Source organism: Anguilla anguilla, chromosome 16 (genome assembly GCF_013347855.1).
Source record: "Anguilla anguilla isolate fAngAng1 chromosome 16, fAngAng1.pri, whole genome shotgun sequence".
NCBI classification, from domain to species: domain Eukaryota; kingdom Metazoa; phylum Chordata; class Actinopteri; order Anguilliformes; family Anguillidae; genus Anguilla; species Anguilla anguilla.
The window spans coordinates 25,204,596-25,218,619 of NC_049216.1; the positions used below are offsets into that span (position 1 = coordinate 25,204,596).

General features: G+C 40.6%; 1 protein-coding gene across 3 annotated transcripts in view; it reads right to left on the reverse strand.

Annotated features, from left to right (window-relative positions):
• Positions 1 to 6,684, reverse strand: part of LOC118214720 (immunoglobulin superfamily DCC subclass member 3-like) — a 57,793-nt gene extending 51,109 nt beyond the window's left edge. For all 3 annotated transcript variants that reach the window (XM_035394892.1, XM_035394891.1, XM_035394890.1), the window contains exon 1: positions 6,282 to 6,684. In XM_035394892.1, the coding sequence (XP_035250783.1) occupies positions 6,282 to 6,345 (64 nt within the window). In that variant the 5' untranslated portion in view covers positions 6,346 to 6,684. The remainder of the gene's footprint in view (positions 1 to 6,281) is intronic.
• Positions 6,685 to 14,024: the final 7,340 nt, after the last annotated feature.

Below are 14,024 nucleotides of genomic sequence, written 5' to 3' on the forward strand. Positions count from 1 at the left end.
CTCCTGCTCAGACTCTTCTCCAGTCGTGCAATGCCTTTATTCTCCTTCTTTACAGATCTCTTAATTTCTAGTGATATTTCCACTTCTGCCCAACTAAAAGTGGAGAAAGTACAGCTCATCAATGCTGATCAAGGACAACCCTCCCATGCTTTTACTAACAAAAAGCTCCCTCGGTTTTCATCAAAAGCTCAAAAGTAGAAGGCGAACGCATGGTAACTCTCACATCTCACTCCATCTTTTATTTATTTGTGACCTCAAGAAAGAGCAACCATTTCACCACATCAAAACCAGAAAATATTTTTTCTTTTCTCTAAAAACCTGTTGTCATTCAAAAAAAAGTTCTTTGTCAAACACTTGTGCAGCATGACAAGGTTTTTTTCTTCGCTATCTAAAAGCTGAGGTGACAGCATAATGATTCAATGCCCTTGCTTTACTTAATGTGGCGGGTGGTAAATTGAAACTGAGTTTAAAAAAACAAAAAAAAAAACAGTGACTAAACGCAGTCAGGTAAAGAAGTCTGCCCAGCGCTGTCTCTGATGAAAGGGAAAGCTCAGGGGACTCTCTCCTGCTTTCATGGCTCAGAGTATTAGGTTTCAGCTGGCAGGAGGACAGGGAGCAGCCTCTACTCGTAGAAGCAGGCTGGAGAAGGTGGGTGGGCGGGTGCAGTGGTGGTAGGAAAGGGGTGGGGTGAGGTGGGGTGGGGGGGGGGGGGTGATTCAGCAGAGAGAGGGATGGGTACCTCCAACATAATCACTAACATACCAGCCCCCAAAATATTAGCCTTTAGGAGCAGCCCAGGAACACACTGTGAAGTTCACTGTACCATGGCACTCTCTCTTTGAGCACAGGGGTCCTCATTCTGGGTCCGGGGTACAGTGCAAAACACAAGCTTAAACTCTCCTTGGTTAATGCAATTTGGATCACAAGGAGGAACACGGTACAGGAGGGGGACGTAACAGATCCATTGCTGGCTTTTAGGGGGATGGTCTTTGCACAGAATGTGTATTTTAGTTTGCATAGCAATGCAAGTCATTTCCTGAAAATTTGGTGTGCAAATGAGGGTATGTGTGTGGTGGATGAGGAAGGGGGGCACAATGTATATGTTTCTAAGCAACATTATGTAAGACAAATAGAAATGGTTTTACTCTTTTACTCTGGTTTTAATGTGTTTTGACTTATTTTATTTATTGGTTTTACCTTTGTCTTACTGGAGCTACGTTTCTGATGGTTTCATTGCTCTGTATTGTTTTGATTGTGAATTTAATCGTTTCTTTTTAAATCTGCAATTATCTTTTGTGATGTTCAAAGAAATGGGACACAAAAATCATTAAAAAAACTTCTCTCTCTCTCTCTCTCTCTCTCTCTCTCTCTCTCTCTCTCCCTGTCTGTCTCTCAGTCGGTCTCTCACTCTCTCTCACTATAGCCTTTTCCCCCCTCTCCCCCAAGTCTACCAAACATTTAACCAATGGGACCATAAACACAGGCTCTCGTGGAAATGAAGAGAAATGAAATGGCTGGCCTGCAATTTGTGTCCATACAACATGTCACACTCAACTACAATAACTGAGAGCTTGCAGGGGGAAATGTGCCACAGTAGCTCTGTCCAGAGTGCTGCAGGCAGTCTATGTTCTTCACTTTTAGAGTTTAACTTGGGATGTCAGCACACAAACAGCACATGATGAGCCCTAGAGCACAGCGATCAGGGCGCTTTCTGTTTGGAGAGAAACACGTGCGGGAAAAAAAAAAAACCTACTGTAAATGCCATGACTTAAGACACAAACAAACAAAAAAATCTAATCTTTTAAGCGAAATGTTGGATGCCTTTGACTCCTGCCTTCCTTCAGAGGCGTTTACTTCAAAATAATTAAACAAATGCCATAGGAAGATAATCCATTTTATCCCATACTAATGAAAGTTGGGTATGACCAGTGTTTATCACTTGTTAAACACTTACTTGTTACTGTCAAAAAACAGATGCAAAGTTAATACATTCAAAACACGCAAGGAAAATGCACTGAATTATGCAGTGAAAGCAGGAAGAAGCAGCATTTCACAAAGCACTGCCTTTCCCTGGTGTTAAAACTGGCTCGGCAGCATAATCCAACAGGATCAGGTCTCTGCAAGCTGCAGCTGTGCATGGGAGAGATATTGATCACTGTGCAAACATTTCACTCTCAGAACAGGGGAAATGGATGTCATTGTTTTTGCATTCAAAGGCCTGAATTGAGAAGAAAGAAGTGAGTAATGTAACATGGAATGAAGGACGTGTGGGAAAGGCACAGTTGAAATGGGGTCACTACCAGCAGCTCAGTGACATTGGCCCCACTGCTGAGTCTTGGTTTGCGGAGAACAGGGACAGCAACACAGGCAGCGAGTGCCACTGCACTTGGAAAAAGAAAACCACTTATCTTTACCATCGCTTGATATGACAACAACGTTGTTCTTTAGCCATAAGAGGCAGTAGCCACTGTGGGCTTATACCACAAGTCTTCAACTTGGGGCCATTTCTTAAAATGTCTGCTACTCCTACATAAAGAACACAAGCAAGCATTTTTACCTTTGCTAGAGCTCTTTTCTTTTTACCTCACCATTGCTGATAACCTACACATATAACACTCACAGGGGCAGAGGGGGTGAAAAAAGCTAAATGCTACAATCAGAATCTCTATCACACAATGACAATCCCTCAGGTTCAACCCAATCCCTGGGTCATTACAGAGCTTGCCATAATTTCAGCACTTGACAACAATCACTCTTACACTGGGGACGTTTTCAAGGGATTCTCAGCCCATGCAAGCAAGACGTGGGGAACATTAGCGAGAAAGACCACGCTTAATGCATGCTCTAAAATGGGAATGGGTTACCGATTCCATCAAGCTCTGCAGGGTTTTGGATTACCTCAGCAGAAGCGCAGGGACCTGACGGGAGGAAGGAGGCGGCCTCTCTTTAAGAACCGAGTGGCTTAACTTACACCTGACATCTGGCAGAGCCCAGCGCACCCAAAAGCCAGAACAGAGGTACAACTCTTCTGATAAACATGGGCCAGTAAGCTCTCAGTCTTCTGCAGACAGGTGACATTCATTTTCAATTATGTACTCATGCCATGCCTTCTTGATTTTAATGATGTGACAAAGAAGTCCCTAATTTCACAGTTTCAGGCATCCAGAGTTTTGTCATAGTACTAGATCATATCTACCCAAGTGCAGATACAGGTGATCCCTTTTCCAGTGTACATCTCCACTGATGCAAAGATTAAAAATGGGTTTGTAAGAAGGCTCAGAAATTTGTATACAGGTAATATATATTATTTAAATGCTCTATGTGTAATTTTACCGTATGAAAACACTCCCATGAGCACTTTTCACTCTATAGTCCACATACACATCTTCTGCAACATGATAACACCGGCAAAACAGATGAGAGATTATGAGATTGTATAGTGCTGTGCCGCTAGTCACACCAGCAGACATTATATTGCATATGTGCTTATCTACATCACATATACATTCAATATTAAATTAAATGAACTGAAAGGTATCAGTTTAATCTTCACAATATTGTGTCTTCATAATGAGGGGATGTTGATGCATGTACAGCCTATTACATGTTCAAAACAGGTTAATTTCCTCATGTTCTACCTTCCCCCAGTTCCCTGAAGCAAACGATCAGGAATTTCCACAATCAAAATGAGAGAGAGATGTGAATGGTGTAAGAACAACCTACAGCGCAGTCTAAAAGTATCTGGACAGTGATACAATTTTTGTTGTTTTAGATCTGTACTCCAGCACAATGTATTTGAAATTAAACAATGAATGAGTTTTATTAAGTGCAAATCATCAGCTTTAATTTATAGGTATTTAGGCTACATCTATATTGGCTGAACCATGTAAGTAGCCCTATTTATACTTTGTTGGGGGGCCCAAAGTGAGAGGAAAAATTAACATAATCTTAAATAATGTGGACATATTTAGTGCCTAAATCCTTTTCAGTCGATGACTGCCTGTAGTCTGGAAGTCACAGACATCACCAGATGCTGAATATCTGCCCTGGTGATGCTTCGCCAAGCCTGTACTGCAGCCATCTTCAGTTGCTGTTTGTTTCAGGGGTTTGTTGCCTAGTCTTCAGCAAATGCAGCACATGTTCAGTCAAAAACGTTCCACGTTACAGCACTGAAAAACTAATTGGTTGCTTCAGCGTATATTTGGGGTCATTGTCCTTCTTCAAGGTGATGCACCATCCAATGAGTTTTAAGTCATTTGGTTGGCTCTGAGCAGAACAGTTCAGAATTCATCCTGCTGCTGTCGTCAGCAGTCACATCATCAATGAATACAAGTGAGGCAGTTCCAGTGGCGGCCATACATGCCCAAGCCATAACACTACCTCCACCATGTTTCACAGCACAGATGGGGGGGGGGGGGGGGGGGGGGGGGGGGGCTTTGTACCATGATCAGTTCCTTTCTTTCTGCATACTTTCATCTTTCCATTACTTTGGTACATGTTAATACTCATTACATCTGTCCATAAGACTTTGTTCCAGAACTATACAGTTTTTCTAATGTACTTTTAAGCAAACGCTAACCTGGTCGTTCTGTTCTTGAGGCTTGCCAGTGGTATGCATCCAGTGGTGAATACTCTAAGGTTATGCAGGTGCAGACATCCCTATTGTAGTCTGACACATCTATGCCAAAATCCTGGAGAGTGTTCCTCGTCTGTTCGACAGTTGAAAAGGGGTTTTTCTGCACAATAGAAAGTTTTCTTTGGTCATCCACTACAGTGGTCTTCCGTGGTCTACCACATTGTTTGCTATTGCTGAGCTCAGTGCTTTCTTGCTGCCTAACCATGTATCAAACCAGCCAATTCTTTGGCTATGGCTCTGATTCTTCAGCCTCAGGATGGCTGGCTTCACTGGCATTGCCAATTCATTGGTCCTCAAGTTGAGACAACAGTAACAGACTTCAAATGCAAATGCCACACATACAATCAACTCTAAACCTTTTGTTTGCCTTCTTATGCGTGAAGTAATGATACACAGCTGCCAAGAAACAGCTGAGCAGTCAACAGTCCAAATACTTTTTGTGCTCCAAAATGGGGGGGACTTTGTATAACAGGGCTGTAATTCCTACAAGGTTCACCAAACATGCATTTAAAGTTGACAGTCTGAACTTTAAAATGTAATTGTTTAATTTCTAGTCCAATGAGCTGGAGTACAGGGCGAAAAATATTTTCAGTGTGCGAATAATTAGGAACTGCACAGCATAACTGCATAAAACAAACAAACAAACAAACAAATAAATAAATAATTTTTTTTTAAAGGGCTGGGGGGGGGGGGGTTCAAATCAAACTCTTTTTAGTGAACTCCCGACCTTTCTTTGGTGAAAGCCTGCATGTTAAATGACGGATAGTCTACACGTTAAATATAGGCTCGGCCACGGAACCTCGTAAATCAATATTTTCAGGAATCACATCCAGAAGAATTCTGTGCTGTCAGGGCTAAAGACCGACAAGAAAACTGACGCGCACGTTCCAGTAGTTTCTTTTTTTAAACGGTGGTTCAACCACATACATATCTTTGTTCATTGCAACTGCAATTGACCAAGTATAAATACACACTACTGTACACACCATATTTAAAGAAATTCCCAAACTATGCAGACTTTTAGTTAAAGGATCAGAAGCGATTTCAAGTTGCTAATCTGGCTCATGTGGAGATTAATTTAACATTACCTAAAAAATCACGTGTCACTGTTTTAAGTAGAATTTCGTACAAAAAAAAAGAAAAGAAATAAAATAATAATAATAATAAATCCAATGGGATATACATACACGCTTCGTAAGAAACAATGAACGTAAACATATAGTATGGTTAATTTGCTTTTCAAAAGAACACTGTATCTCTAAAAAAAGGTAAGTAGTGCAAATCTTGGGAAGGATCGCTTTTAAGCTTAACGGAAACAACTGCGTCCTAGTGTCAAAATGAAAAACAGAAATAAGATTAAACACGCATACCGCTACACATGGCTACTGTACAGTCAACTACAGCAGCAGCAGCAGCAGCACAAGTAGATCTGGGACTTACACATATATTAACAAGCTGCATGCTCCTTAAACCACATAGAAACAGCATGCCACACAGTAGCGATGAGGGGGAAAAAACAGGTCAGCAAGTTAATGTTCATTCCTGCACAAAGCTCACTATTCAATAAACACCAAACAAAAAGCAGGTGTTACTTAAGGAGCAAGAGCAGTAGCCTACGCTATAAGTGATATCAATTAACACTCACCGACTAAAGCACTCAAGAGTAATCCAAGTAAGCATGAAACCCAGCAGCGCTTTCTGGTAGCCATTTAAGCACTTAAAATAATACGAGGCTTGGAAAAACAAAGCAAGGCAAAAGGTGGCAAGCAGTTAGCTAGCTCTTCATGATCCAAGCTACAACAATTGGTGGCTCGCGGAGGTCGAACATGCTTGCGCCATTTTGCACATCTATCAGGAATCTGTCAGCATCTCGCGCTCTCCCTTTATTTTCCCTTCTGTGTCCACTGTCTTTCCTTTTCACTTGCAAACATTCGCTCACGTTGCTGCCTTTTCCACAACCACACCGTTTTCTCTCCTTCTCCCCACCTCTCTCTCTCCTCCCACTGCCTCTCGCTGTCTCCTTTTAAGAGGCTCCACTTGGGGGAACAAAAGACCTGACCACTTTCAAGACTAATGCAGGGTAGCTTAGATTTGCTTATTTGAATCTCCAGTGTTGCACATTGTGAAAATTACAGTTAAATTATTTTAATATGGCGGCCATGATAGTCCCATAGCAAATACGATGCTGATGGAGTACCATATTAATTGGCTATTAATTGCGCATCACTAACATCATGAAACGTTACCATAAAAATAAAAAATCACATAATTTACTGTAAATGATATAGCAATGCTTCACAGAGGGGGTTAGTAGTCCTGGATTTTCATATTGCTCCATGTAATCGCAAATGCAACGTAAAAACGACTTAATTGCAGCATACTAATCAGTAAATGCATTGTTACGAATTAATGCAAACTTTGAATGGGTCAGCAATGTAATTAGCACGGTTTGTACATTTTAAATAAGAGATAATAGGCACATGTGTATTTCTGCATGTTTCATTGGTGAAGTTCAGATAGATTGCAGTAAACAAAGCCCAGCAATAAACGAATTTGACAGAAATAGGAATGGAATAGCCAACGGGGAGCGACACCTACTGGCAAAGTGAAAACTCACACATCGTATGATTACTGCAGTCGCAAAATATATGTTTGGATTCTGTATAAACCATGGTTTGTAATGAATGATTTAATATCTGCGGCGCAACATATCATGGAAATTTCGGATGTTTCTTTGTCAGGTTTAACCAGCTGAGGGGAGACTATTTCCTATGTAAATATAATTACCTACATTATTATTATTATTATTATTATTATTATTATTATTATTATTTGTAGCAGTAGTAGTACTAATAGTAGTAGTAGTAATAGCAGGAGCCATGGTAATAGCAGTAGTAAGTCGCCATTTTGCAAACTTTTACTCAAAAAAATTTTTCATTCATTTTTTTTCTGTGTAAATCCAGCATTTTCATATCTTTGATGTGCTTATGCATTCAAATGCCCCACAAATTACTCTTCATTAAGTCTTCAGACAGACAAATAAATTAAATGCATCTTTAAAAACAGACATGCACCACTGTTTTCCCATTGTAAAGCTGTTAGTATGGTTTCAAAGGTTCAAGCTCAGCTTTCATGATAGGGAAGGAGTTTAAATATACTACTGTCATTGAAGCACAATCATTACTGGGGCTAAGTGAAGTTTATCATTTATTCTTTTATCAGTTCATATTTATGATGAGCTGGCCAACAGTAACAATGATCTCTGGTAATAAGTGATATTGAATAAGTGATATTAAAACATTGGAATTAACATGACACATTAATCCTTCTCAGAATTGTTAGAAGGAACACTTTTTCTTTACAAAATTTCCATTTACCTTGACTATTCCTGTATTGGCTGTACAGTACTTTTGGGAACTTTTCTTTAGTTAATGGAGGATTCACTTCTCACCATTGTTGTACTCTGAGAGGGAAAAAAAGTATCAAACCTGCATAAAAATAAAAACTTCATATGAAATAAACTGAAATCTGATTGAGTACACACCAGGTGCTGTTCTCTCTAGAAACTCACTCAAACACTAACGCAGACTATACTCTCCAAGTTAATTGCCCCAGAACATGGGATATATCACAGATCAAGGCTCTAAGCTAGATGTGTCAGCCAGGAGCCCTGAATTAGTGTTTTTAAACTTGCTGCTTAAAATTACAAGGACTGTGCTGCCACCAATGAATGGGTTTCGGAACATTTTCTTCCATCTGTGTAACATGATCATGGGTAAAAGCAGCGAGCCAACATTTTATAAAAGGCTCACATGATTTTGTGTATCATTCGCAAATATTTCTTTGTGGTACATTTGTTGGGCACCAGTAGGCTGCTAGTTCAAATTCCAGGTTGGGAACTACAGGTTGGGTGTACACAAGGTCCTTATCCAGTACTGCCCAGTAAGTATTCAAATATTTGGAATATTCAACTGGAAATGTGTAAAAGGCAAGCAACTGTAAGTTGTCCTGGGTATGCCCAGGTGATACAGAGATAAGAAAATGATTGAACAGATACATGTGTTAGGGTCAAAGCACAATCTTCCTACCCCTTCCATGGTTTGATATCAGGGGACAACAGGATAGCATTCCTCTATATTTCAAGGCACATGCAGCCAGCCAACCATGTTCCCTTTAAAGTAAATATGTGCACGTCTTGTGTGATTGAAATGCAGCTTTAAGGCATATCACCAACTATAATTGCCCTAACTGAACCACTATTCTGAAGAGCCATTGACTCAAATACATGGCAGTGCATAACAAAAGTTATAGATTCAGTGATCCATTTACAATGGGTGGGAAAGGTTAGACCGACTACTGACAACCTTAGTCAAAAACAATATGTTCATAGTAGGTGAATAGGTTATAATTGCTTATCTGTGTTGTAACTGACTAATAAACAAGACATGGCACCACTTTAATATAAATGGTGTTGTGTATGTACCCCCTGAAGATATCATTATGTACAGTTAGTGCTGACCAGAGGGGCCAGGACTTGGTTAAAAATGTTTAATATTACAGCATTTCAAAATCAGAGTATAGCACATTCAACTTTGACTGCTTTATCTTGTTTACATTTTTTGTGTGTCTATATGGCTTATACACACTCACACACAGACAGTGGAAAGGGAAAGAATATCATTAATATTTGTTCTGTAGACCAGATAACTATAAGCCACCAAAGTCAGGTGTGTGGAATGACCACCCTTCATTCTGCTTATCAAAATGTTTACATAACAGCCGCGTTATTGCCATTTTCGGTCGATGTGCGCATGCGCGCTCGCGGAAACTGGTCGGAACAAAAAGTACCGTAGACACTGCTCTCTAGAAATTGAGTGCGACACCACTGCTCCTATACATTACCCAAAAGACGGGGCATCCCATGTAATAGAAAGCACAGAACAAAGGATGCATTTCTGCAAGTGGTCAAGGAAAACCCCGCATACGCGATTATTCAAAGGAGCAATCAAAGCTTTTTCGAGCGGCTCGACAGCGTGTCCCTTGGGATCCCACATCCAACGCTGTCACTCTCAATCACTGTACTGTCGGACGTAAATCCCCTAGTCCTTAGCTGCGCACCTCCATCTTTATTTTTTAAGGTAGAAATGGAACACTTGGAAAAATTATATTTTCGGCTACACAAACTAATTAATATAATTTAATTTGTAGCAAAATAACCAATTTCAAATTTTGTCTCCACTGTAGGAGTTTTAGCAATGCGCCGTGCATATTACCGTTTCTAGCTGTGGATGGAAACGGCAGGACCATCGCACAAAGGGGGAATAGTGAAAAAAGAAAACAAAAATAAACTCCTGAAACTGGATCAACCATTTCCAACGCTAGAGGCAGGGTTGTGTGAAAACAAAGCTATATAACGTTTCAGTCCTTAGCTCCCTTCACATTTTGTTAAAATAAATCGCAATAGATTAACTGCGAAGCAAGACTTTCAAAATGCAAGGAAACACAGACTTATGGCACCATTGCATTTTCCAGAGGACATAGCTTCAGTAGTAATAAGTTAATTGGGGAAATAATGGGGGACTCCAGTGAGTGAAAAACCATGAATTTGACATGCCAGTGCCTCACCTTTATAACTTCCCTGATTACTGATGCCTTATGTCATGTGTAACCCCAAAACAACTACAAAATGTGAAATAAACCAACATAAAAACTCTCAGTGGGATAATAAGGAACTTGAAAGCAATATGAACCTTCTGACCATTTGAGAGTTAAGCAAAAAAAAATCACTTGACTGGTGTATTGCCCTTCTACAATATATATTTTTATAAGCATTCATGCATTTCCCCTTCAGTTGTACTACCCTCATGAAGTACAATCAATTTTCATACATAAGTTTCAATATTTAGGAGGTTGCATTGTATTATTCTGTGTTTTTTCTATTGAATGTTTTAACTTGGGGATTTATAAAATAGGTATTACAGCTTTTGGTATGGATCTTCATGTGTATAGCTATTCACATGAAAACAATTTGTGACAGTACACAGTGAAATTTTGAAAGGACTAAGTGCAATGCTAACAACTGGAATCAGATATTCACAAGCTTTTTGACTTCAACACCAACTAATTATTTTTTAATGCGTAATTCAGAAGAAGTGGCCAACACAATTCATAGTCATCTGCCATATCATAGTCATAGTCTGCACCATATTTTAACTGAAGCAAGAGTTCACTCATCTACATAAGCATATTAAGTTCCATTAGTGTCTGGTGCACCAGCTAGAATGTATTTGAGGACAATAAATCAATAGATCAACAAGCGTGAATCTGCAATAGCTGCGATTGCACACGTGCATGCATCCATGTGTGCATGCATCCATGCACACACCCCCACACAAACACGTGACCTCTTCTTTGGCTCATGACCAAACTCTCCACCAAACCTGCAAATCCGTGAATCCATTCGGGAGTTATGCTCCTTTTTGTGATAGGCCACGCCCATCACCACGCCCCCTCTTGGTCAATCAGCCTTGAAAGTTACTCAGCTCTATCTTCGGTCATGACCAACGTCCATGCCAAATTTCAGCCTCCTGGGGCAAAAACTGTGGCCACTACGGGGTGGGACACTTTTTGTGGACCAACTGGCTAACCGACCAACCAACTGACTGACCGACAGACAGAGCTATAGAGATGCGGTCACAGCTAATAAATAAATGAAAACAAGCTTCCAGCACCTCTAGACCTTGGGCCCCTAACTACAAACTTGTGGTGCTTGGCCCTCAAAAACCTAAATGGCAGTTGTTCCTCTCCTCCACGCAGAGACCAGGTACATCAGGGCCAGAGCTTGAATGGGTTTGAGTGTGCGGAGGGCTTTTCTATAGAGGTGCTGTCTGTTGTCAATAAGAGGAGGCTCAGGTAAATGAAGGACCTTGGTGAGCCCCTTTGAGAGTCTGACCGCTGGTCTCAGTTGACGACAAACTGTCATGAAAGTGTGTTGCTTCTGGACAATTTGGTGGGTAACATCTAAGGAACAGGTTGATGACTACATCTGAGATATAGTCTCAAGTAGTGCAGGGATAGAAATGAGATTGAAACACCTAAAAATAGCAGAATTATAAGGCTTAACAGAGAGATCTCTATCAAAAAGGGAGATCTGTGATCAAATATTTTCAATATTTGCATAAAAGAGACAAATTCCCCACACTTCTCTGGGGAGGGTTCAAAACTGAATCAAGGGGAGGGGCTTATACTGTATAGAATCCTTGAGTTATGACACTTCTTTGTGATGAGATCTGAGGGGGAAAAAAAGCTGCTTTCTGGTTTCCTCAACAGCTTTCTGACATTTAAATATATGATCTTTGAAAATGTCATAGGAGACTGCAGTTTATCAGCCTCCTACTTCCAGTTGGGTTTTCTACACTCTTTTCAAAAGCCTGTGTACTTTCATTTAGCCTAGGTAATGATACTGGATTTAACTTTAACATTCTACTCTGCACAGGGGCAACACAGTCAATAGCAGTTTGTTATCCAGCTGCTCAGTGTTTCTCTCAGAAGATTGGATAATATGGAAGCTAGATATCTCTGATGAGGCCTTAAAAGAACTGGCAGGCAGATGTCAAGTTAAAGAAGCCAGAGAGCACAGGAGCATTAGAGCTGGATGTAGGGCAATGTTACGGTGAGACATTAAACACAACTGCCGATTGGCCAAATGTACAGATATCCTTAAATGGTAAGGATGTTTACCGGAATGACACCATCAAGCATTAATTAAGAGTGTGGGCCTTAGAATGAGTAGGTGGGCAAAACTGGGTGGGGAAGATTCAATAAGAGGGGTAATATTATTATTAGTCAGTCAGGACTCAGTAATCATAGAATTCCAGTTTAACCCAGCAGTTACACTGTCACGTGTAGCAGGGACGGTGGCATGATTAACGAGGGGTATGCTAATTAAATTGTGTTGATAAATAGGTGCGTGAGATTAAAACTGTCTGTTACATCGCAGTGAAATGGGAGTCTCTATTTGGGAAAAGGCAGTTGGCTGCCTGTTACAAAAGGGGTTTGGAGGACTCACTATGGTATCAGGAAATGGTAACTGACTCTGTAAAGATTATTAACCTTTATTTATAGAGGGTCAGTTGACTGAGCACACATGCTTTTTACAGCAACCCCAAGGAGTCTAACTTGTATGTGTTTGGATTGCGGGAGGAAACCGGAAACCTGGCTATCCACTGCACCACCATGCCACCCATAAACGAAACAGGCAGGCTGTATACACTCCCAAATATAGCCTCACCTGTGCAAAATCTGTGGCTAGTAGAAGGCAGCAGTCAGTCCTGTAAGCATTTGACATTTTGGAACTGAAGGTCATAGGTCCTGTGTTCGGGTAGGACACCGTTTTTGTGCTCTTGAGCTAGGTACTTAACCTGCATTGCTTCAGTATACAGTATGTCCAGCTGTATAAATGGATGCAATGTAAATGCTATGTATAAGTCACACAGGATAAGAGCATCTACTAAATGCCTGTAATGTAATGTATTGTCTGTAATACAGACTGCCATTACAGAAAAAGCTATCATGGAGCCAGAAAAGGGCAAAATTGGCCAGAGAAAGGGCTGTATAATTGTGACATTATGAAAGTCTGCAACCCCCACAACTACAGTGAGGGAGGGATCCAGACACTACAACACTTAAGCTTTGGTTTTTGAGACTATTTAAAACAACAGAAAATTGTTGGTTTGACAGACTGATAGTAATCAACACGGCCATGAAGACGAGCAGAAAAAGGATAGTGGGGAAAGAAGGAAAATTAACCACCCCCCCCCCCTCCCCTTTTGCTCACCTCTACAGATCTCATTGACAAAAAGTCACCCATCTTTGCGATGGCACAATCCCTGTCTTGCATGTCATGTGTTATGTTTTAATGAACTACCTTTGGGGGATTCTGTCATCCTCTGCCTTTAACCAGTTAATTACATCTGTTCATTTCTGATGACAGTTTCCACACACACACACACACACACACACACACACACACACACACACACATTCAAAGCAATGAGACCATATGTGATATAATGCTTTGTATGATTCTTATAAGTTGTATACTAAGGGCCATTTCATCAACAAATCTGAATCACCGAAACAACAAGATGTAGTTCATATAAAATGAATAAATAAACAAATCCCCATCTTTTAAGTATATCGGGTTACAAGCCATAGTGGGACAAACATAACCCTCAAGGGTCACAGTGCACCCACGGCCATTTTCCCCAGAATTATCCTTTCAGAAACCTGAGACTGACTGCTGGGGATGTGTCAGATCAAGACTGCTGTCACACTTCAGTGTGCCAGTGTACTGGGTTACAATAGGGCACTGGCAATCTTGAGGCTA